The following is a 26940-nucleotide window of genomic DNA, read 5'->3' as shown; positions in this document are numbered from 1 at the left end:
ACCTGCCTGAGCAGGGGGTTGGACTAGATGACTTCCAAGGTCCCTTCCAACTTTACTACTACTACTACTACTACTACTACTACTACTACTACTACTACTATTATTATTATTATTATATTCAACAAAAAAGACCACTCCATGGAAGGGAGCAGAAGAAAGTTGTCTTGAGTAATTCGATTAAGATCAGCTAGATCTAGATCGGGATGTCAAACTTGCAACGTCACATGACGTGTCGTGACATAATGTGACTTTTTTTCCATTGCTGGCAATAGGGTGGGCACGATTTCAGCATGATGCATCTGGCCCCTGGGCTGGCTGTGTGATACCCCTGATCTAGATTAAAGCCAAACTTCAGCCACAGAACCTCATGAGATGACTGGTCAATCAGCCCTCTTTGCAACCTTTTTCATGTGGTTGTTGTGACAAAGAAATGGAGGAAGTACACTGTATGACATCTCAGATTCCTGAAGGAAAGGTAATCTTTAAGTATGACAACAAATAATTCAGAAAAAAATTAATTTTAATTGATAACTAAATTCCAATTTATGTATTGGTTCAAAATACAAAATACTTTCTGCTTGCAAACAAATGGAAATGAAATAGATTTCTCCCTTCCTAATTAGTTGCAGATAATACATGTTACATTGGCTTAACCTCTATGTATCATCACAAACTTTTCCTCTAACATTTAGACAATGAACTATATGAGTTCCTGTACATATGTTTTTGCTTGCAGTACTTAATGTCTGATAATCCAGCCTGGAATCTTGTAAAGTGTAATGTGATCTCTAGTAGGCAACTTAAGATGCTTGTAAATCCCTTCTCCTTAAGTATTATTGACTATTACTATCATTAAACTTGCTTTTTTAATATGCTCAATATTTTATAAATGTCTTTCTTAATACATGTGTGCGTGCATATGTGTGCTTACATATATCTGCAGACATATAGGATAAATCAGATGTCATTATAGACCTAAATTATAATTCCAAACATGTCCTTCCAAACATGACTTGTAAACTGCTCAGAGTTATTTAGGTGAGATAGGCAGCCATACAAACCAAACCAAACCAAACCAAACCAAACCAAACCAAACCAAAATATATTTGTATGAGTAGCCATTGAATGTTTGGGGTGGCTTAATAAACAAAAAAGGCAGCTTCTTGTATGTGCTTTTAGCACTTTATCTGGAGGAAATGGAATAGGAGGGGAACCATTTCTGTTTTTGTTCAACCAGTATAATAATCCTTTCCTGTTGATTTTTTCAGTAAGCAAATATTTGTGTTTTCCTATCTGTAATGTTTGTTTATGGAACAGTGGATAGGGCATTGAGGGTGGGTAGGTGACGTTTTTCAGTTGGCAATTGACAATGGGCAGCTGGATCAAAGTGGGCATAACTTCTTGAGGAATGCTTACAGGAGAGGTGACCACCCTAAACTAGTGCTTCTGGGCTGCAAGGCAAATGTATCATGGAGATAAAGAGGTCGGCAAAAAGGGAGAACTATTAATATGTGACCAAACTTTTCTATGCTGCATAGAAGGAGACTGGTGTGGAGGGAATGTCTACATAAGATAATTCCATGTCTACAGAATACAATTGCTTCTCCAGGTGTACCATTATCTTCTCCAGGATGAGTTTGGACTTCCCAGTCTAGCCTACAGGTCTAGGATTTTCTAATGCTCTCTGAGTTAAATACTAACCATATCCAACTCTGCTTAAATTTAGATGAAAGAATAATAATATTAAAAATGCTTGGACACAACATCTGTTTTTTACTGTAATTTAAACACTTCAGATATGTGCAAGGCACACTTATACAACACACTTACGTGCTCAGTAATATATGAGAACCGTACAAATATTTATAGATGTAACTGTTTCAAAATATTTTCCTATGCATTGTATTTTGGCATCTTGGGGATGGGAAATATTGGTCATAAGGAAGATATTTTGAGATGGTACACAAATCATGTAATCTCTCCCTCTCTCTCTCTCTCTTTCCCTCTCTCTCTCTCTTTCCCTCTCTCTCTCTTTCTCCCCTCCTTCCCTCCCTCTCTCCCTCCCTCTCCCTCTCCTTCTCCCTCTCTCTTTTTCTGTCTATGCAGGGAGGAATCAATGACATCAAAATAATGAACACAATCTGGTAATTTAAACCCACTCCCTTTGTATATGTATACATTGTGTGCAACACATATTCAAAAGAGGCAAGGCTTCAATCACTCAGTTGTGACAATAAAAAATAAAGCCACAATATGATAAACCCAAGTTAAATCCATGAATATTAAAAATAAATTAAAAAACATTTAACAAGTTAAACCCATTTCAAAGATGTGTGTTAATGCTTTCTAAAAAAAAAAACAAACCAAGAACTCAACCCTTGAAGTCAGCTAAAAGAACATTCCAGAGACCTGGACAGAGACCTCATGAAGACTGAGTCTGAATCACTGAAGGAAAACTCATAACAACTAGAGCAAAACTTATCAGATGATCCTTATCAGTCTTTCTATTGGGATTTCAAGGACTTCGCAATGAAATTTTTTTCCCTTTACTCAGGACACTTGTACTTTGCTGAAAAGCAAGTCCAAGACTTGCAATGCTTTTCAGAGACTTTTAAATCTCTTTAATTCAGGATTAAAAATGATGTCAGTCGTTCTTGTGAACTCTGGTTCTGCAAACTCTTTTGTACAATTTAATATCTTTGTTTAAAAAGTCCACCCAAGAGAAGGGGACGCCTCATCAAACCAGACCTATTATAGAACTGCAGAACTATGTGGCAGCCTATCACCAGCTGCAGCACCTCTGAATTTATGGCTAAACAAATGTTGCAAGCTCACAGATGAAGGCATGTCAGTTGTTGACTTGTTGCCCTACAACTTGCGTAAGTGCTATAATTGAAATCCTGAGTTCATGTGGCTGTGGGAAAAGGAACAAATTCAGAATGAATGCTTTCCATGCTAGGGATCATGGAGTATAGTGTGGGCTCTTCCTGAATAGATGCAGAAAATTTATGGAATTTTAAAAATGGAATTTTTAAAGACAGTCTAGATGGACAAGAAGGCAATAGACATAAAGATAAACTAGTAAAGTATTTTCAGAGTGCATTTAAAGTGGCTGCCAGTAAAATCAGTGTGAATGTTTAATCTGGCAATTAAGATAATGAATTACATCAGCCACATTTTGTGCACATGGATGGGGAAACCCAACTGTTCTAAGTGAAACATTGGGTGAGGCTGAATGCTCTTGAAAAGTAAGCAGGATGACTGTATTTTCTTGTCTTGGCTGTTTCTACCACACTACTTAAACATAATATATAATTGAATTAAATCATGCTATCATAACTGAGATATTAAAAATAAAAGTGAAAGTATGAACAGTTTTTCTCTGAATAAAAATGAATTAAAAAAAATGAAGATGAACAAAAAGGTTTTGTTAATACGTTCAGAATTGGTTGACAGTAGCAAACCTTTGTGGTTGTAGTTGTTGGCTTAAAACATATGTTGATTTTAACTACTTGTATTATTAACTGTGATAGCCTATGAATATGTAATACATAACTCATATTAATCTATGAGATGCTAAGGAACTTCCTGGGAAGGCTGTTTAACCATTACTATGCAAAGGTCTAAGCACTATATGTGGATAGCGTTCCATTGAATATAATGTGAAAAAATTTAGACACACTGCATGACTATACTAGCTATAATTTGGGACCAAAGGATTATTTCATGCCCTGGAGTCTGGACTATGAGTATCTAGAACTAAGTCAGAATATCAGCAAATAGCCCGAGCCTGCAAAGATGAAGTGAAGAAAGCCAAGGCTCAAAATGAACTGAGGCTTGCGACCAAAGTCAAAAATAACAAAAAAAGCTTCTTTCAACATGTAAAAAACAAGAAAAAAGTGAAGGAAATGATTGGTCCATTAGTGGGTGGAAGTGGCAAGAAGGTGACAAGCAACAGGGAGAAAGCAGAACTATTTAACTCATTTTTTGCATCTGTCTTTACACAAAGGGAAAAAACAGACCAACCTATCAAAAATAGTGCCACAAAAAACAAAACAGAAACACAAGTTAAGATAGGCAAGAAAATCGTTAGTGAGCACCTGTCCAGCCTAGATGAGTTCAAATCGCCAGGACCAGACGGATTACACCCCAGAGTTCTCAAGGAACTGGCAGATGTGATATCGGAGCCACTGAACTATATTTTTCAAAGATCCTGGAACACAGGGGAACTACCAGAGGACTGGAAAAGAGCTGATGTAGTTCCCATCCTCAAAAAAGGAAAAAAAATGGATCCAGGAAATTACAGACCTATCAGCCTGACCTCAATACCTGGGAAGATCCTGGAAAAGATAATCAAACAACGAATCAACGAACACCTAGAGGCAAACAAAGTCATTACTAAAAGCCAACATGGGTTTGTCAAAAATAGATCATGCCAGACAAATCTTATTGCATTCTTTGACCAAGTGACAAAATTAGTGGATCAGAGGAATGCTGTGGACATAATTTACTTGGACTTCAGTAAGGCATTTGATAAAGTAGATCACAACCTACTACTTGACAAGATAGAAAAATGTGGGGTAGACAGAACCACCACCAGATGGATCCGTAGCTGGCTGACCGGCCGTACTCAGCGAGTGGTCCTCAATGGAACTGCATCTATATGGAGGGAAGTGTGTAGTGGGGTGCCCCAGGGCTCTGTTCTGGGCCCAGTACTCTTCAACATCTTCATCAACGATTTGGATGAAGGGATAGATGGGGAACTCATCAAATTTGCAGACGACACCAAGCTGGCAGGAATAGCCAACACTCCAGAAGACAGGCTTCAGATACAGAAGGATCTGGACAGACTTGAACACTGGGCACTAACTAACAAAATGAAATTCAATGGTGAAAAAAGCAAGGTTCTACATTTAGGCAAGAAAAACCAAATGCACAAGTACAGCATAGGTGGCACCATGCTCAATAGTAGTAACTGTGAGAGGGACCTCGGAGTCCTAGTAGACAATCACTTAAATATGAGCCAGCAGTGTGCTGCAGCTGCCAAAAAGGCCAACACAGTGCTAGGCTGCATTAACAGAGGGATAGAATCAAGATCACGTGAAGTATTAATACCACTCTTCAATGCCTTGGTAAGGCCACACTTGGAATACTGCATCCAGTTTTGGTCACCACGATGTAAAAAAGATGTTGAGACTCTAGAAAGAGTACAGAGAAGAGCAACAAAGATGATTAGGGGACTGGAGGCTAAAACATATAAGGAACGGTTGCGAGAATTGGGTATGTCTAGTTTAACGAAGAGAAGGACAAGGGGGGACATGATAGCAGTATTCCAATATCTCAGGGGCTGCCATAAAGAAGAGGGAATTAAGCTATTTTCCAAAGCACCTGAAGGCAGGACAAGAAGCAACGGGTGGAAACTAATCAAGGAGAGAAGCAACCTAGAACTAAGGAGAAACTTCCTGACAGTGAGAACAATTAATCAGTGGAACAGCTTGCCTCCAGAAGCAGTAAATGCTCCAACACTGGAAGTTTTTAAGAAGAGACTGGACAGCCATTTGTCCGAAATGGTGTAGGGTTTCCTGCCCGACCAGGGGGTTGGACTAGATGACCTCCAAGGTCCCTTCCAACTTTACTACTATTACTAGTTTGCTTCTTTATGTGTAATAAGAGTAATTAGCAGGAAAATAAAGAACCATTATGCTTATTTCCTTTTTTAAATTCCTTTATTACCAAAGATAAAATGCAAAACAAAGAAAAGGAAAAACAAAAAACAAAAACAAAAACAAAACAGATTAACAAACAAAGAGAAAAAAACAGGTGTACAAAAACCCCTCAAATATCAAATACATCTAACATTAAACATAAGAAAAAAATCCATCCCGGCTGAAAGATGCATAAAAAATCTAATATCTTCCCCTCCTATTACATAATGGGTCTATAATAGTTATAAACTTTCCCATCTATATTTAACAAAAATGCTATATTACGTAAACAAATATCCCTGATGTGAAAATCTATATATCTAATAATTGAATCGACCCAACATCTTTACACACACACACACACACACACACACACAGAGAGAGAGAGAGAGAGAGAGAATATGTATGTCTGTGTATGTTTGTACATATGTGTGTGTGTGTGTGTGTAAAAACAGTCAATAGGTTACCCTAAAATTAAAACCAATCTTCAAATCCTTCTGTTAACCATCAGCCATTGTATTTAACATGTAGAAAATCCATAAACAGTTTCCAGTCTCTTATAAATTTGTCCAATCAGATTTTGTCTCTAATCAGATTTTGCCATCTCCGCTAATTCAGTCAATTTTAAAATCCATTTTTCACTAATCAGCATCCCCTTTTCTTTCCAATGCTTAGCATATACAATCCTCACAGCAGTCACCATGTAAAGAAATATCCCAAATTGGTTTTAGATTGGTTTGTCCATAATACCTAGAAGAAAAACTTCAGGTTTAATTAATATTTATATTTTAAGTATTTTCTGCATTGTCAATATTGTATTTGTACAATATACTATTTACAAGACCATCACATATGATAGAATATACCTGGATTTTGGTTGCATTTCCAACACTTGTTTGAAATCCCTCTATACATTTTCACCAGTCTATCTGGAGTCAAATACCAGCAGTACATCATCTTATAAAAATTTTCTTTCAGATTGTAATTCAAAGTGAATTTTAAACCATTGTTCCATACATTCTCCCATTGATCTAGCATTACATCGCAGCCAAAGTTTTTCATCCATTTTATAATACAATCTTTAACAAATTCATCTTCCACATTCATCTTAAATAACATTTTATAAACTTTGGCAATCAGGTGGTTATCTCCAGAGCATAAATCCAAGTTGGATTTCACTTCTGCAAATACAAAACATTTTTATCAAGTTTAAATCTTTCAAAAATTCTATAATAATTAAGCCAATCACAAATGAATTCTTAACTTACTAATTGTTCTGTTGTTTTTATCTTAAATCCCTCTTCTTCAAATATCAGTAGATCTCAATATGTCATCTATTTAGAATCCAATAGTATGTCTTTTCTGTGCAGTGCTTCATGGGGTGATAACCAGTGACACTTTGTTAGCCAAGCTTATTTTATATTTCACCATACATGCCCAATCGATTGTCTAATAACCTAATTCTTAAAACCAGGCTTAACTTATTTGCATTACAAATAAACATGCCATCCAAATCTCAACTCAGAACCTTCAAGACCTAATGATGTCAAGTTTTTCAATATTATCCAATCTTTTAACCATGCCAAACAACAAGTTTTGTAATACAATCTGAGATCTAGCAAATTCAGACCTCCTCTTTCTTTAGCAACTTGTAGGAGTTTATATTTTGTTCTTGTTTTTTTGTTTCATTAATAAATTTGGATATTTCTTTCTGCCACTATTTAAAAGAAGAATCTTTAATCAATATAGATATAGTCTGGGGAAAAAAAAATAACATTCTGGGGAGTATGTTCATCTTAATTACTGAAATTCATCCCATTAATGACAAATCTAGTTGTTCCCATCTATGTAAGGTAGAACCATTGGGTTTATTTCCATACTTTCTCATTTGCAGGTCCTATATATATATATATTTAGAATGACTGAAGAGAGATCCTACCTAGTTAATGGTCAGTTCACCTGGGCAAAAGTTTTTTGCTTATGTCATTTAGGATTAGATTGTATTCTCCTTTTAAAAAAAACATGGACTGGGATGCCATCAGATCTACTTCTGGCTTTAGATGGCTTACCTAAATGGTATCTATGGCATGAAAAACCTTTTCCAACTAAGGCCAATATGCTAACCAAGACCCTCTAATGGACAGAAATAGCCTGGCCCTCTTATCCATGCGTTGATAACATCCAGGTTCAGTTACTGAAATGAATTATATGTAGGACTACCTCTGATGATTACTGAAGAACACTAATGCAGAATTCAGGAGCTAAGTTAAATGTAAGAAAAACTCCATAGAATATATCTTGCTAGTGATCAATATAAACCAAGTGATTGACATATCTTGTGATACAAATACATTTTTCTGGTAAGAAGGACATAATGAACAAACCTTTGAGGTCTTCTAGATAAAATCCCAGTTCTAGAACTCTTGTGAGATGAATCCCCACTTATCGTCAAGTTTTAACAAGGACCTTTTAATTTCAATATATCCCCGCATCAGTGGGGATATGCAGTAGTGGAAATGCAGTTTCAAGGCAGTGAATGGCAGTACTTAGTCACTTGTGTTTAAAGAGGCAGCCACCACTATTTTTAGAAGTGTTTTATTTATTTTACCACCCCAATTTGAATATGCAGCAAACAAATGTATTATAGAGCAAATCTATCTACAGTTTTCATTCAAGGAGCAAATGACAAAGATCCAATTATCATATTTTGGATGCATTATATGAAGACGTAGCTCTATGTAAAAAAAACCATAATAATGGGAAAGGTTGAAGGAAAGAGAAGGAAAAGAAGTGACCAACAGAAGGGTTTCCATATACCAAATCTCAAAGCTGTGATTAAATAGAAGAAAGATCTGTGTTGCATAAACCTCACATAATAATTTTCTATAAAAATGCACAGATTCACAATATTATATGGTATCTAGGGAAGGTAATATGAAAAAAAAAATCTAGGTTCTAGCATTCTATGCTCAGCAAATTTTAGAAAGCTTTTGTGAGAATTTACATAATTGTAACTCCCAATGATGTACTTGTAAAAATGGCTAGAGGAAAATCATTGAATAATGTAACTGAGAAGATGTTTTATAAATAAGCTGTTGTCTTTCTCAGTAGCTTGTCTTCTAAATTATAATATTCATAAAAAAATTAATGAACTAAATTTAACAGAAGGAAATATGACATCATAGACAAAAAAAGCAACAATACTGCTGAATTTCTCTTAAAAGGGAAGTGGAATATGATATTTATTTATTGTTTATCTTTAAAATGGGGAATCATTTTAGATTCAGTGATTAAAAACAAAGGGATTTTTGAAAAGTAATCTTGTGTGTTTTGGGGAGGCATCTTAAAATTTTAAAGTCATTTTCTGTTTGGATAAATATATCCGTGTCTTCATTTTACTGTTTTAGACTTACAAACTTTTCCAACATGGATCCTGCTTTTGGATTGGAGTGGAGATGGATCTACTTACCTACCAATAGCTACCAATTTATCTTCCTACCAATACCTACCAATCCATCCATCCATCCATCCATCCATCCATCCATCCATCCATCCATCCATCTATCTATCTATCTATCTATCTATCTATCTATCTATCTATCTATCTTTCTCTTTTATCAAGTCAATTCAAATCTAGTTCACCTCAAACAGGAGTCATAAAATCATTTAAAACCATTAAAAACAAATGTGAAATGAATATATACAGTATAGCCAAAAATATTATAGTCCATAAAGGTTAGCATAACCAGGAATAGTCTTTCACACATTCAGGGCCTCAGGCCAGGGCACATGACTAGATCTTTAAGACCTTTCAGAAAGCTAACAGCATCCTAATTTCAAGAGGGAGTATGTTCTTCAGGGCAGATGTTAAGGCTGAGAAAGCGTAACTCCTGGTTCCCATCAGCCAACATTCCTTGACTATGGGACCCAGCACATCCCCTCCTGCTGGAATTGATCAGCAGGTACAAACAACTACCAGGGAACCAGTGCCAAACCACGAAGGGCTTTAAAGGTGACAACCTGCTCCCTGAATTACACCTGAAAACACACTGGCAACCAATACAATCCATGAAGCAGTGTTGTTACATGTGCCAAATAACCAATATCATTTACAACCTGTGTAGCTGCATTCTGCATCAGCTGAAACTTCTAAATGCTCTTCAGTGGTAGCCTTATATAGAACTGTTAACAATAGTCCAGATAGGATGTCACAAGGACTTGAATCACAGTGAGAGGAATTACCAACTGGAACAGAACTCAATGATCCTCTTAGCTAGCGGTACCACCTACTGTTCTAGTGGGAGCTGTGAGTCCAAGAGAATTCCTGATTGTGCACTGGGACTGTCTGTGCACTGGGACTGTCAGGATCAGATGCAGAAAACCCTTAACACCAGAAGGCTCAAGCACCCAGAGCCACTCAGTCTGTTTGGGTTTTGCTGAAGTCCATTGCACCATAGGCCCTTATAGCCAGCAGACACTGAGATATATCTCTCAGATGGCCTGGGGTGGAAATATAAAGCTAGGTTTCATCAGAATCCTGATGATACTTTGCCCCAAACCATCAGATCACTTCACCCAGCATCCTCATGCAGAAATTTAACCATGCTTACTGTGATAGTGGAATGTACTATTGTGAAGTGACACCCTGCTGTGCTTGCTGGCAGCAAACTACCACCAAGATCTTGGCATCCTTCAATCAAATCACAGCACAACATACCTTCAAGTATACTGAAAGGCATGTTATAGATGGAATGCCACCAACTACTGTTCTCTGTCTCATATTAGGCAGAATCAGCACTGGTAATTAAAGGTTCAAATTTTGCAGATGCTGTTGGGTAGTTAAGTTACCCCTGCCATTTCTCATCTCTGCATGAGCCACAGGCAAGAGTTTAAAGCCATAGCTTCTACAGCCGTGTTCATAAAGAAACTAGTGGCACAGTGTTTTGTTGATTCATTGCTTCAGCAAACCAAATTTAAAAAAAGCTTTGATGCATGTTGCTTGGTTTCTAACTATGCAACAATTTTTAAAGAAATATTTGAGAGCAGGATACAGTTGCAATCTTACTGATCATGGGCAATTGCCCAAAGGCAAAAATACTGATTGGATTTCTCCTCAAAACCAGAGAGAAAGTACCCAGCTTAGGAAAGGAAATCCTTCATTCCTTTCAGCTTTCGAAGGTTTCACAACACTGGAAATATCAATGTTACAAAGAAAAGAGATGTAGGAAGGATTGGGTCGGTTGCATTTCAGGAGTGGCTGTGAATTAGAGATACCGTATCTGGGTGACTAAAATTTGTATGGCCAGTATATAGAAGCAGAGAGGTATAAAAAATTCTCCTTGCTGCCTTCTAGTGTTTGGTCTGATTTTTACGGCTGTGTTAGTCTTTCCCATCTCCATTATGCTTTCCCCCCACGGAAAATTAAATGAATCGTTTAGTTGGTTAAATAGCATCATTTCCTATGCTTAAATTAACTTTATATAGGGTGGTGCATATTTATCATAGTCAGCTGTTATGCTATCTGTCTGGAATTATTCTCAAGGAGTGTTTATTTCCTCTTAGATTAAAATGTATCAGTCTAATATTTCCTTGGGGACTAGTGTGTTATCTCCTGAACATGAGACATAGTGATAAAGTATACTATGCTCATTGTGCTTGCATTTCTTTTCCAAAGCACCTATATGCTTAAATATCGTGAGATACCAAGGCGTTAGTTCCATTTTCTCCTTTTCCCAATTTAAATCTATCTAGGAGATTTAAACATACTAGAAAATATTTTACATCTTTGCAACAATAATTAGTTGGCTGTTCTACCTGCATCTTTCTCTAAAACTGCTCCCACTTGGCATAAATAGCTGAGGCTGCTTTTAGATTTTGTGGTTTGCTTCTGACAGAGTAATTTCACAGATATCAGTTATGTTCCAGAGAATCCTACAGTTTATCAAAGTTCTCCAAAGAAATAATCAATGATGAAGGTCTACAATCTTTGGTAAACAGCTTTTCTATCATTACTGATAGATGTAGTGATCATGTAGTTTGCAGCCACAATAGACTCTAGATACCTAGGAGAATGAATGAATGGCTTACATAGAATTCATTGGGACATATTTCTAGACTTTTGGAATTCATTAGGACATATCTCAAAACTTTTTATAAGATATAAGAGTTCCTCAGCTGACATGCAGAATTAATGAATAATTGTCATACTCATAACCTTCTTATTATGGGACTTCAACAAGAAAGGAACCTGCCCCCCCCAAAAAAAGCAAGGGCCAAATAGATTTTGAGCATGTTCAGTTTGTGAAGCTAAGCCAGAGCATGGTTTCACCATGACCCACAACTCCTGACTCTGAATCCATGAATTCTAACATGGAAAGTTGGTCAACACCCTCACAAGTTGTTATAATAGTACTTGCTGTTTTGAGATAAGTCAGAAGAAGGAGGCAATGGCAAACCACGTCTGAAATCTTGCCAAGAAAACTGCAGATACTTCTCCATGCAGCTCCTAGGAGTCAACAGTGACTTAAAGGTGGGCGAACACACAGTCAATTCTCAACTGGGACAAGATGGGATGTTGAACTGCTGCTCATCCCAAGCCTTGTTAGGAAAAGATTGGACACAGCTAAGCAAATTGGGTAGCCTTATACGTTTTGCATTTCCAAGAAAAAAAAAGTTCTACTGGAGTTTTCTGTCTTTCTGACACTTTTAGACCAAACTGCCCCATTTATCAGCCTATGTTTGTTTCTTGTCAAAAATCTTCAAATTTATATTAAATGTTGTTTCTTGGTGATGTTACAACTAAGCGTTGTACCCCCATTTCTTCTGTGTGCTATCTTACCTTCCCTAACTTGTTTGCCTTACCAGCAACAGTAAAATACAGACTTGTATTTACCTTTTCTTTTTTTCACTATTATGTGGAAATGCCAAGGACTGGGTCTGGGACTGTTCCATGGAAAGTGGTTGCTCAAATACCAAACCATAGACTTTCTTCTAACAGAATTAGCAGGATTAGCAAAATTGCTTCACTCTGCAAAATTTTGTGGGATGGAGATTGAAGGCAATCACATTTATTTGTTTCAACAAAAATCACAAATAATTTTGTGGTTCCTAAAATACTAGCAACATTGTATCAGCAGGAATTTCTGCAATTTACAGTTACTTGATCTTATATGGTACTTTCAGCAGCGACCTTTACTTTTTCTTCTTTATGACTGTAGTTGTTCTTCATTCTTTGATCATTCATCTTCAACTATATACCTCAAGGTCAGCAGAATCAGAAGATCATTTGATGGCAAGAATGAATTGCCAATCTTTTGGAATTTCAGAAGAGACACACCTCAAGGTTATAAAAGCAAACAGCTTAAAGCAGATTTTCATTCCTGGATTTTTTTATATTTTTATTTTTGGAGCTACACTATGCCAGAGTGCATAAAAGCAGATTGTGTAACTCAAGCTTTCATATTTGGAATAAGTTTCTGGCTGATCTATTCATGCCACACAACTGAAAATTTTCAGTGATATACACCCACCTGATGAGTGAAGCAATTATGAAGCTGTTTGATCACAAACTAAACTGCAGTCAAATATTTGAAAAGCAGAGAATAATTGTACATACATTACTATCATATGCCTTGCACTTCAAATATTTTTTAAAACCATTTGGTATGCCTTGTTCTATTTGTATGTTCATATTTTAGATGTACATCTTCAATTTTTGGGAAATGTAAAATCAAATGGCACAAGCTCTGATATACAGGAGCTGGTATTGGTTTTGTTTCCTTGGTGAGGTACATCTTTGCTGTAAGGATAAGATACAAATCTTATCAATAATAATTATGATATAATAGATGGCAATTTTTACTGTGACTGTGTAAAATATTATATGGTCTGAGATCTATTTGCAGAAGAACAATACACAGAAGTTTTGTTCTCACTGCTACCTGTCATTTCAGATCTGCTGTGGAATTAGCATTAGAGCCCCTCATAGGAAATAACACACAAATGGGCTGAATCTCTGAACCCTCTGAATCCACTAGCCCAGAGTTCCCCAACCTTTTCTGGGTTGGCAGCCCAAAGCAGGAGGGAGGGGGAAAGAGAGAATGATTTTGTGGGTAGGACGTTCATGGTGATGCTCATGTGAGTGGGACCATAACCGCCCTCAATGATGCTCACTGAGTGGAGCCGCAAGGATCCACCACAAGGCTCACATGAGTGGGGCCATGAACACCCCCAATGATGCTTGTGCAAATGGGGCCCTGATCACCCCTGATGCTTGTGGCACTGCTCACGTGAGTGGGGCCATGCACACTAGTAGGGCTGTGCACACGCATGCAGATGCGCTCACGCCAGCCAGCCACTCCTGCCGCCCAGTGGCAATTGGGCCACGGCATAGTAGTGGGCCATGGCCCACAGGTTGGGGATCCTTGCACTAGCAGGCATTAAGTTACTTACACACACTGAATATTTTTATTTAAATATCAAATTTCTTTGGTTGCCTATCTTATAAGAAGTGACTCAGGGCAGTCTACATAAAAAATATAAGAACAATATACATGTCAAAAGCAGTCAAATTAAAAAAAAAGTTTAAAAAGCATAAAACCCACAAAAAATTAGACAAGAAAAGGAGCTACCTCAAGACTTCACCAGCCCCTTGAGGCTCCAAGGCCAAATGACATGCTCAGGTCTTGAGGGATTTCCAGAAAATAAATAGGGATGAAAATGATCTCACCTTGGGAGAGAATGTTCCATAAGGCAGAAACCATTTATAGTGGTCACATAGCTAATCTAGATATACAATATGCTTGGTTTTTTTACAACTATGTATGTACTGTGTAACAGATTGCCAGTTTTATAGCAACTTCCGGCATTATGCTACAAAAATATTTTTGTTACTGTAAAATATGGAAACAAAACACTTTCATTATTTTGCCTGATATTTGGTGAGTTTTCTGCAGTTAAGCCTTTTAAATGTATTCTCCTGTGAGTAAGACTTGATGAATCAAAGAGGAGTTTTTTTCAAAGCTCTGGGCAGTTAATCACATTTCTCATGTAGGTTACTTTACCATGCTTGTCTTTCCACACTTCTTGCATTTTAGCTAACAGGCGTGTGGGGTTTCAAACTACTGTACCTCTCTATTGTCTGTCTCTCTTTGTCTCTTGCTACCACAAGACAAATAAAAAGGGCAGCTGCCATCAAGCGCAGGAGAACAATATGGGAAATATCTTTTAGTGCTCCAAATAAAATAGGGAAGTGGTTTACAGGCTGCTGCTGTTGCTTTGTGGGGCATGAAGTAGCCAAAGGAGGACTGGGCTGGGTGCGACAAAAGGTGTCAGTATCATCTCATGGGCTATATTGGTGAAGGCTTGAGTCATTTGCATTGTAATCATAGAACTCTTGTCAATTTGCGCCATGACATCAGATGACATTCCGGACAGGGGAAAATTAATATAGATACAACTGTTTTGATCAGGGAGTGGAAAAAGTAAACGATCATGTGAAGCACTGCCTTAACTTTTAAAAAAAACCTAACTAACCAACCTTCAACTATTATTTACGAAACTAAAGGATATTTGACATAGCAAATGCTTTTTTTATTATTCAAAAGTTCTATGGAATGTATTTTTTGACCTTGACTGAATTATTTAGCTAGGTAAAGTTAGGAAAGAAGGAAGAGATTTTTCTCACCTCTTTCCCTTCTGGAGTCACTCCAACTGCCCTGTTTAGCTCCACCTGATGTGGATTCACAAATTTCCCTGCCACCTATTTTAGGGCCTTATTTTTCAGCTGCAAACTGCAGCCAGTAAACAGCTTTTCTCAGTCAAAAAACCTTTTGCTTAAACTCTAAAAAGAACATAATTGAATTAAAAAAAACAAAGGAAGTTAATTGTTTATTAAAGGTTACTGCAAGAAAATATTGCACTAAATGGAACAATTTTTCCAAGAATATTAAAAGTATAACTGCAAAATCACAGGTTGGGGGAAAGAAAAAGAGATTAAATTAACCAGTGCCTGATGATGTTTTTAGAAAGAGAATTCCATGCCTGTGCGAAAGTTTGTTTACCTCTCATTGGCAATGGCTGTCAATGAACAATTTCCAAAGATTTCAAGGTCAAGAGCAGTGGCATTCACAGCAAACCCCAATGATATCAACATGGCAATAAATGAGTAATGAGCTCATTATGCAAATATTCTTCTTGTGTCTCAACATCTGACACAAGGGAGTAAGCAGAGGCATCAGTTTGTTTATGTTGTCATACTTGTTTTGTCACTTGCTTGCTGTCCTCACAGATGCCCATGGCAAAGACAAACTTACTCTAGGTTGCTGATGTCAAGAGAGAATTATGTGCCATACAATTGTGATATACTGTATAAATAATAAACTTCTTGAATTATATTCCCAATCCAGTATCTCTAACTGAGTTGGCCTATAATGCGGTCACCTGAATCCAACAGTCTTGGAAGGAATCAATTTTGGAAGGTTGTTTTAATCTGTTAAAATGATTAAGCCCCTTTCTGTTCTCCCCTGAGTTTGTTTTCTTTGTTGTTGTTCCTTTGTCTTGTGCTTCTTTTGTTTTTTTAAGTTTTAACAATTAAAAACTGTCCAGAGTTGTTGGGGGTCAGGTGGCATATAAATTTAATAAATTATTATTATATTATTAATCAGTAATAGAAATCTGGATATGCAAATTGAGAAACTACAGGAAATGAGTGGAATATACAATAAGGTCACAAAAATCATCTTAAGCATGCTCAATTGGAATAAGATTAACATGCCTCTAGTAGTTAGTGGAACAGACATTTGATCCTCTATTCTTATTCATATGTAAATCTGTTTTGAACTGCAACAGAAAGGATTATTCATTTGTAGAGAAGATTGTTACAATTTCCTTTTTCATTCTGTCCTGCAGCATTATATGAAAACCAAATCAATGTGTTAAAAATGAATAAAAAAGCCTGAAGGTACTGATTGTTAAGAATTTTGAATTTTTTTCTCTCAGAACAAGACAATTAAAATGAAATTCACATTTATACAAAATACATAGTTTGGAACTGTAAATTTATGAGATTAGAGTCGAACTCAAAGCAGCTAAATTATATTGCTCTCCTGAATCAGAAAACCATCACTGTGAACTCTCCTGTCCCCCCACCCACCCCACTGCTAGCCTCTATGTTGCTTTTATTGCCTCTGCTTCCAGTCACTGTGGGTCCCTTGATTTCCCTCCAAGGTAACAGGTGACAAAGCCTAATAGATTTTTTTTTATATCTTGAGACTGTTCTGGGATGGTGTCCTGTTTCAGAAGGAAAAACTGCTCTAACATAATCCTGTCTCATTCAAGGGCTATGGAAGTGATAAGGGCAATATCAAAGGGTCATAGGAGAAAAATAAATGCCTGGAAAAGTTTGTGCTACTGTTAGAGGCAAGTGGGAAGAGTACTAATATCCAGGTGAATGTCTGCTTGACAGGCCTCTCTTATCCAAATACAGAATTCAAATCAACTCTCACTTGACCACTTTCTTAAGTGTCATTGCACTGCTGGGTTGCTTATTGTCATCATTATTTTTAAAACAAGGATGCATAACTGATCTGTAACGCTTTAGCTTACACCATAGGGATTGATCTGTTTTTAGCCTACAGAGTAGCTAAATTCATTCAAATGAGCTCAGAAATATACATATGTACGGATGGACAGACGTGCATACACACCTAGATTTCATGTCAGTCTTGACTCCAGGTGACTGCCTGGACAAATCCCCACTGGCCTATTCTTGGCAAGTTTTTAAAGTAGCTTGCATTGCCTTCTCCCCAGGGCTGAGAGAGAGTGACTGGCCGAAGGTCACTCGCTGGCTTTGTGCTTAAGGCAGGACTCAAACTCACAGAATCTTGGTCTTTAGCTTGATGTCTTAGCCATTATACCAAACTGATTCTCTGAGGTGTGTGTGTGAATTAATTGAAAAGCTGAAAAAGTGATAAACTAATATTAATGCTGTACATCAAGATCAAGAGGCTTGTTTGGTATCTTTGTCTCTGTATTTCAGTAATGTTTATGGGGTGATATCATAATTACAACAATCTATCTTGGAATATGTTCTGCTCTTAGATTGTATTTCACATAGATTTTATAAAGGAAGCACTAGCTCTGCTAGAGATATTTCATGAAGATATAATTTCATACTTGAAATAAGCAAACAGTATGGTCTATAGTAGGAATATCTGTCACCAATCCCAATTTTAATTCTGTTTCCAGAGAGGTAGCAGAGTTAGTCTCTTGAAATAACATCAACTTCATCAGGTGGTATTAGCTACAAAGTTTTGTATGATCATACATGGGTTAGTCTTCACTAACACACGTATGAGAAGGAAGGAAGGAAGGAAGGAAGGAAGGAAGGAAGGAAGGAGGGATCCTTCCTACAATGTGAAAATGTCAATTAATTCTGATACTGAATTTGGAAAGTATAGGGAACCACTGTCTGACAACCATCAACCCCCAAGCCGGATCCTAAGGAATATACAGAAAAATCCGTTGAGCTCGACTTCTCTTAAGCTGAGCGTTCTTCCAGCCGCCTATAGGCCCAACTGAAGGGACACTCCAGGTTTCTGGGAAAACCGGCGCTGGTGAGTAGCTCCCCCCTCCGGCCTCCGGCTGTAAATGATCTTTCGGCTCCTCCGCCTCCGACGCCGGGCTGTCCCAAGGCTGGAGTCCGCTGAGCCCTATAAATGGTTGGGGCGTCAGAAGTTCGCGGCCAGCGGTGCTGCAGCCCGCCAGAGAAGATGATGCGCAAGCAGTCTACCGGCGACGCCCTGACCTGGGGTTACAGCAAGGAAAACGGTGAGTGGGAAGAAGTCCCCAGCCGACGGCTTTCCATCCCGCCACGGCCCCCCCAACTGCCCACCCTCCAACCGAGCGAGGCTATCCGGGACAGGAGTCCCCCTCGCAGCTCCGTGGCTCCCGCAGCATTCAGCTGAACCGGGGACGGAGCCTTTCCCCAATCTCTCGGGAGTGGGATTCGGGTCGCTGCGAGAGATCGCCTTACCTGGTCCCTTGACTCTTTTTGATACTATCAAATAGGGCATAAGTTCTCAAAGACAGTTTTTCCCCATCAGGCTTTCCTTTTTGGGGTGCATTGCACGCATGATGGACCACAACTCCTATCATCCCCACTGAAAACCTGGCTGTAGATTTATTGGAGTTCTTGTTCATTCTGGTGAAGGATGTTTAAGAAATGTTGCTTGGAGTGATACCATGAAAGCAACTTGCAAAGGCTAAGGAGTTCTTCCTTAGATTGAATATACTTGGAAGCCAAATTAACCAGATTGTTTGCATATCTATTTTAGGAATGAATTTTGGACATTTCTGGATTTTTGATGGAAGACTGTCATTGTCTACTGCCTCATCCTTGTTAGTAAATGAGGATGTCAAAGACTGAAAATAAGCCCTTTTTGCACTACAAAATTACCTGCTTTCTTGGCTGGGAGACGAACAATTTTTATTTTTATTATCATAGGAAAATCATGTAACACTCTATCTTCTTAAAAGATTGATGTGTTTATCACATCTTTCTTCTAATGCTGGACTCACAGGAGACTTCCTGGCACTCACTTGTTGTATCCTGTACAATAATAATATTAATGATAATATGCCTGAAATTTGAAAGCATTCTATCTTATTGTTTTTAACAATAATTAGTATATTTAATTAGAATAACAGAGTGCCTTAACATTTCGAAGTGCTGAATAAAACAGTTTTGCTCAAATAATCATATATAACAATACAGTGGAGACTGTAGTATTTAAGTATTAAGCTTAAGATTGAAGCTTAATACTTAATACCATGTATAACAAACATATATATACATACATAGCATATACATGATACTATGTATAACAAATTGTTTGGTGCATTTTGCATTTGTCTTAATATGATGTTCGGTTTTAATTTAAACAACTTTATCCTGTCAATATTGGCATTTTAGAAATGATGAGTAACACTGAAATAAACAGCTTTATTTTTAAAAGTTTAAATTATCTAAGTATGAGAGTATCAATAATCTCCAGTCAATATTGTATACATTTCCATGGACTCAATATTTTATGTTTTATAATAATGCTGTAAAATGGAAAAGAAAAAAAAAAGAAAGAAAAATAGGAGAGCAAAAAAAAGAAATTTTGCACCAAGTGGAACATTGTTTGCTTATGAGTCTACAATTTAATAAATGCACTTGAAATAGAAAAGGCTTTCAGGAGGACTATTGTGGTAACTGCCTGATGGGTGAGATCAGGTTTCCCCCCTTGCTACAACATTCTTCTTGAGAGAAGGGGAAATTCTTCTATGTGGGAATGCCCATTTTCCCCAATTAATCATTCCCAGCCCAATAATAAGTCTTCACTGAAAGTGAATACACAACACTTTTCTCTACTCTAGTAGTACTCTGGTCGTTCCCAATCAGCAGGAAAAAACCTTTGAAGGATACTCCATTGGAGGAGGCAGAATTAGTCTGTGCACTCAGAATGACATTCCAGAACCTGTTTTTCACTTAGATCCCAGGCTTGAATATATAGCAATAAAAAACACGATTCACTGCTTTGTATAACACTGTGCCTCTGCCTACAATTAAGTGCTGCTATAGTAACTCTGCCACTTCTTTAAAATATATAGTTTTGCTATCCTACCTTTTCTAAATTAATTGCACTTGAATAAAAGCCTCTTTGACTTTAATGTGGCCTATTTTTAGTAGACATCAAAAAATTGTTGTTTTAAGATTTCCAGGGAATCACATTGGAACTTTATACTGCATATATGCAGAACTGATTTCCAAATGGATTTTTTACTTTACTCAAGAAAGTGGACTTGATAAAGAAATCTAAGCAGAATCCTTATTGTCCGTTATTCCTATGATGACCATACAGTCTTAACAATGTTCTTTGAAGTTTAAATAAATGAAAATTTTCCTAATACAGAAAGTTGATGGAATGTATTTAGCCACTTCACCCATTTTGCATTTAATTAGCAAAAGTTTATGCAGTGTGAAAATTATCAATAGCACTGCATGTTTTTAAATTTTTTTTTCTGCATGAATCTATATATGAAGGCAACCTCATTGAGTCTGGTGCAATTTCCTGTCAGATTATACAGGATTGCAGGCTTTGTTTTAAATTCAAATCTAGTTTTAATTTCTTGTTTTCTAATAAGGAATAGAAAGGGTGATTGAAACTGTAACAGCAGTCATTGCCTCCAAGATTTAAAAACCCTTTAAGAAGTAATTGTAAAGACTAAATCGTCTTGGGATAGGGCAGTGCTTAACATTGTTCATTTGACTTTTCCAGCCTCATGTCCTTCAGGTGTTGGAACAGGCATTGTAGCCATCTGGGGCTAGAATATCAAAATAGCTGAAGGACAACTTGTTGGGAAAGGCTTCTATATGGTACAGAATATGACACACCTTTGTCTTGGCATGTTTCCCTCTCAGGACCTGATCACTGGCATGAAACTTACCCCATAGCCAAAGGGAACAACCAGTCACCTGTTGCAATTCTTAGCAAAGATGTCTTCAAAGATCCTGCTCTTCTGCCTTGGTTTACTGGCTATGATCCAGGTGCAGCTAAGAACATAAGAAACACTGGGAAAACACTACGGATTGGATTTGATGACACTTTTGATCGCTCAGGTAAGTTTACTTTGGTAAATGTTTGCAAAAGTAATCACGGTTAAGCCTACAAAATCCTTGGTGTGAAATGATCTTCTAAGGAAGGCTTCATCTCCCAAACACAGAAACAGCTGATGGAAGATGAGTGATTTGTTGCTTATTGTGCTTGTTGGATTATTTACTTTCCTCTGCCTCTAGGGATATTTTCCCAATTTCGAGAGATATGCCATCCATGTCACTAGTCAATTTTCAGTAAGTCTGCAAACATTTGAAACCCAATGTTTTTCAGCAAAGTTGGGATTTTGTTCCTATTCTGTCCTTCAGTGTTTATTCTGTGTTGTAGAATGATAGATGCAGTCCTCCTGATTTTGCATCCCAATCTGATCACATGTAATTTAATTGGAGTGCATTAAAGTGGAGAGCCAGAATGGTGTAGTAGTTAAGGCATCAGGTTAGAAACTATAAGACTATCAGTTCTAGTCCTATGTTAGGCACAAAACCAGCTGGGTGACCTTGAGCCAGTTCTCCTCTCTAGAAAGGAAGCAATGGCAAACCACTTCCAGACTCTTGTGGAGAAAACTGCAGGGACTTGTTCAGACAGTTGCCAGTAATAAAAAAAAAACCTGGCTCAAAGTCTCCAACTCCCCACCCACCAACTCACTCACTAACTGTCAATTTTATTAAAAATCATAAGCACTACTGTATTTTCATGTCAGATTGATTGATAACATGCCATTAAGTCATTGTCAACATTTAGCAACTACACAGATCAATTTCCTTGATGGTCTGTCCCTAATCTGATCTTTCAGCTCCTCCAAGGGGTTGCATTCCTTGCTGTTGTAATTGAGTCCATTCACCCTACTGGTGGTCATCTTATTCTGCTCTTTCCTTTTGCCTTTCCCAGCCTTTTAAATTAGAACCTTGTTCATTATAATTTTCCTATTTTTTTCTTGCCTCTACCTTTTTCCTCTGCTTTCGCCCTTAATGGAAATGTGTATAATTTGTTTATATAAAGAGAGGGGGGGGGGGGAAGAAATCAATTCTGCCTTTTCTATTCAAAAGAAGGTAAAGCTGCTTACAAAGCAATCACAAAACAAGGAACAAGTCACAAGTGCAGAAAGAAATTTAAGAATAAACATAAAATAAGTCTTATAATGAACAGTTAGGTAAATGCAATAAACAATTTCTAGTCAGCAAAAATTCCAAACAGCCAAATTGTACATCAGTTGTAGCGAAGGCCCTGATTCAGTTCTGCTTGCTTTGGAAAGAATCCTACTCTATATTTCCAATAGTTTCATTTAACTATTTTAAAGGTTTGGAAGATGATTTGTGATGTTAATCTTTTTTGCCACAATATTGATTGGATTAATCCCTAGACTTGCAGTTCACATGGAAACAGCTTGCAAGAATGCCATTTTACTGTGATCTCTACGATTCTTTCCATATGCATCTGTGGTTATATATCAATATATCAAAATCTTCTCATTAGCCCATGGCATTGTCCATGAAGCTGATTTTTATTTTCTGGTATAGGGTGAAAGCAATAACCTTTTCTCAGAAAGTGGAAAAGGAGTTGCAGAACAGCAGTTTTTTGCTTTTAAAAGAAATGTTAGAAAACTGACCATACTTGGACCAATGATATGATTTTAAGGCTTGTTTTAACAGCATAGTTAAGATACAGTCCTCATGGACTGTAAGTGCTTTCAAATGTTTAAGGATTAGAACCCCTGCACACTCATGTACAGAAATGTATTTTCTTGCTTTTGTGTGTGTGCATTGCTGCAGTTTCAATGTAATATTTGTATTTTGTATTTTCCTTTATGTCAGTTCTTATCTACTCTCTTGTTGGAGTGAATTCTTGGCTATAAGGTTACATTTTTTCATTGGAGTACCTGCTATTCATGTTCTTGTGAGAAGGAACAAATCATGTGCCTTTTTGTTCCCTTTGTCACTTTGCATTGTATGGTTACAATAGAATGCATCCCTTCCTCATGTACTGTAGCCCTTGGATATTTTTTTTTTTGCATCATTACATTTAATTGATTATAATGTCCTTTTGTATGAGTGCTCCAGTACCACTAATCAAAATGAACAGAATTCCAAAGCTGAAAGGGAGAGACAGTGTTATTCTGGACTGGCCAACATCACAATGCCAGCTACAGAAAAGACAAAGCTAAGCCTTTTGCCCTATGCTTAACATATCTTTTATCCTTGAGTATTCAAGTACATAGATATTAATCACTGATGAGAGACCAGCAATGCTCTGACACAAAAGGTTGAGCTCTGTGGTAGCATTAACTCTGAAATTCCATGCTATTGCTGGCAGTCAAAAGACTTGAATGTTGCTTCAAACGAAGGCCCTCTTGGATTGCGGTAGTGATCAGCTTTCTGCCCACTGGAGTCGGGTGCTTTCTCCTTTTTAGGCTGCAAAAGAATGTGTGGCTAGAATCTCAGGAGGCCTAGAGTTAAAACTCATGGGCAGGGGCATTTTAGGTCAAAACTGAGATTTGTTTCCAGTATGCTATGCTAGAATAATCTCTTCTCTTTGAATTCAACATGACCTGAATTCATGAAATAAATGGCACTCTTGGGCATTATGAAAATGAGCAGTATTTTAGATAGGCATTTCCATCTCAGAAAAGTCCACCATATCATTGTCAAAAGTTCTTAGCTGACTTTATTGACCGTTATGTTCAAAGAACATGCCAATTGTCTATTTATTCTTGGACCTGTTAATTGCATTGTTATTGACATGGCCAACTGTGTTATACTGTTTATTTATTTTTAATCATAAAACAAAACTGCAAAGCCATCACTTGTCCCTAAGGGATGGCTGAGCTTCCTTTTTTTTTTCACTTGTGGTTCTCACCTGTTACTGTAAATCTGACAATATATGAAGCTTTTCAAAACTTTGTATCAATATAGTGTGGTCTTCCCATGACTTTATGTGAAGCGGAATAACATTCCTGACTTGATCAATCAGTGCCATTCACTGATACCACAATGTACTAAGGATTTTTTTATAATGAATTTTCAAAGTACTTCATACAAAATATTATTCAGTGTTGCAGTGTTTTTGTTAGGAACTGACAGAATTAGAGTACTATAGTTTGTTTTTTTTAAAAAAAAGGCTTTAAAAAGTTGCTTTTTTATGTGACCTAGACCAGGGGTTCCCAACTCCCGGGCCCTGGACTAGTATGGTCCTTGGGCTGTCAGGAACCAGGCTGTCCAGCTGGAGGTGAGCAGTGGGTGACTGAGCTAAGCTTCATCTGTATTTGCAGCCACCCCCCTGCCCTACGTAAACTGCACATGAGAGGGATCTAGGTTGCACTGGTCTGTGGAAAAAATGTCCTCCATTAAACTGATCCCTGGGGCCAAAAAGGTTGGGGAACACTAACCTAGACTATTGTCATAAAAATGTTGTCGTTAAGAAAAATGTATGGGTTTGAATTCCTCTCTTTTGCTGTGAGGACAATAGATGAGCATTTGAAGATTTTTATTGGCAAGTTATTAATAGATTTATTCCATGCCTGAAGAATGGAACATTTGTCTTTATTTTTATGCAGATAAATAGTAGCCAACCAAGTACATTAAATAACTGTACAGGATGGACAGAAAAGTACTTTTTTCACTATTCCTCCTTTGCAGCTGGCTTTCAAGTATGCTACATATGAATCAGAAAATAGAATACCCATTGATATACCAGGTCATGTGACTCCATATTCTTTAGTGTTCTTAGTAAAGAAACTCTTGGAACAAAATTGTCCTTCTACACTTATTCTCTTCAAGGCTGGCCCTATTGGTGAACAATGTGGAGTACTTGCTTCAGGTGACCGCAAGATGCATGATAAAATAATTGCATACATGGCTACCCTACATCCTGAAAAATAGCCTGTTTCCTTCATATTTAATAGATGATGAATGCTATTGGAATTAGTGTACACTTAGAAGATGCCATGTTATTTTTCTATTCAGACAGCACAAAATCACAAGGCTGCCTGTTTATTTTTCTTCTCTGTTAAAGAAGCAGCAAGCAAACAACAACAAAAAAGAAAAATATATATTCAATTATATAACTAATGAGAGGTTTAAGCAAGTCTGCAAAAAGGATAGTCACTGACTCCTTGGAAATTTGGTGGTAATTAGTCCATAGTCCAGTGGCATAGACATATAGGTTGGTAATAATGGCATCAAAATGTGAAAAATTAGACATAAGTACTCAGAGAAGTTATGAGCATTTTGGAAATTACTTAGGTACTTTCATGACTGTATCTAAAACTAAATACAATACATAGAGATCTAATTGTGCAGGAAGCAGTTGTGTGAAACAGCAGGTTTTTATAGCTCAGTTGAGTGCAAATTGAGAGAAGAATTTTATTGATATGTTGGAAATAGTTTGATATTGATTTTTTTCATGCAAATAATTTTTTTCCATAGTTAGAAGGCCATACTGTAGTAGTGGGCCAATCCATATCATATGACTTCTGTCCTGTCTGGTGCTTGCCTTGGGGATGGAGTGCACAATGCTGTTGTACAGTTCTGCCTATAAGTTCATTCACTGGTTGCATTTCCCTTAATTGACATTGACATTGAGACAGGGAAATATAATCTTAATAAATTAGACCTTCTTATCTGACTACAGAAGTGGACACAGTGTAGAATTACATTGTCATTATCTTGGCTTATGTGTTATACTGAGCATCTTTTAAAAATATGTAGGAGAAAAACTTCAGGAGGAAAGAGCCATGGCATCAGTACAGCAACACATACTTTTCTGAGCTGCTGCCTTTCACTTTCATGTTCCTTTATAATGGTATATTTTAATTACCTGGATCCTTTTCAATCAGGATTCAGACCTGGGAATGGAATGGAAACAGCATTGGTCATGATTTTGATCTCTAGTGTGGGTGTGAAGGTGGATGTGGGTCCATACTTACCTTACTTGGCCTCTCGGCAGCTTTCAGTATCCCTCTGGATTGATTCAAAAGACAGGGGGAGAGTGGCATGATGTTTGGCTGGTTTTCAGGGTTAATTCCAGTTGGTGGTGATTGGGGAAGAGAGATCCTGCCCTCAGGCTCCTATATGTGATATGCTCCAAGAGTTGGTGTTCTTTATCCTCCTATTTATCATCTACATGAGACACTGGGTGAGCTCATCCATTGCCATAGGGCAGTGTTTCCCAAACTTGACAATTTTAAGGCATGTGGACTTCAACTCCCAGAATTCCACAGCCAGCATTGCTGGCTGTGGAATTCTGGGAGTTGAAGTCCTCATGCCTTAAAATTGTCAAGTTTGGGAAACACTGCCATAGGGTGATGTATGATCAATATGCTGATGACATCCAGTTGTACATCTCTTCTCCTGACAAGTTTAGTGATGCTGGGGATGTTTTATCGCAGTGTCTGGAGGCTGTGAGGGTCTGGATGGGAAACAACAGATTTCAACTGAACCCTGGGAAGACTGATAGGCTTTGGATTTTGAGAACTCCTGGTAATGGAACTGTACCATCTTTGGTGCTGGATGGGATTGCATTATCCTAAACAGACCTTCTACACAATCTGAGGGGGTTCTCCTGGACTCATCACTCTGGTT

At 37.5% G+C, this 26940-nt stretch overlaps 1 protein-coding gene across 10 annotated transcripts in view; it reads left to right on the top strand.

The window, feature by feature from the left end:
• Window positions 1-26940, top strand: part of LOC120308860 (carbonic anhydrase 3-like) — a 62765-nt gene that overhangs the window by 21884 nt on the left and 13941 nt on the right. For 3 of the 10 annotated variants that reach the window (XM_039345464.1, XM_039345463.1, XM_039345462.1), the window contains exons 2-3: window positions 2107-2879; window positions 21172-21369. In XM_039345464.1, the coding sequence (XP_039201398.1) occupies window positions 2846-2879; window positions 21172-21369 (232 nt within the window). In that variant the 5' untranslated portion in view covers window positions 2107-2845. Of the gene's footprint in view, window positions 1-365; window positions 476-2106; window positions 2880-18345; window positions 18534-21171; window positions 21370-26940 lie in introns of those variants that run through there. The other 7 variants (XM_039345459.1, XM_039345461.1, XM_039345460.1 and 4 more) reach the window with 4 other exon arrangements.

This window comes from Crotalus tigris, unplaced genomic scaffold (assembly GCF_016545835.1).
Source record: "Crotalus tigris isolate CLP2741 ecotype Arizona unplaced genomic scaffold, ASM1654583v1 scf7180000017952.28453644438:3035480, whole genome shotgun sequence".
Taxonomy (NCBI): domain Eukaryota; kingdom Metazoa; phylum Chordata; class Lepidosauria; order Squamata; family Viperidae; genus Crotalus; species Crotalus tigris.
This window is presented reverse-complemented; position numbering and strand designations above follow the sequence as displayed.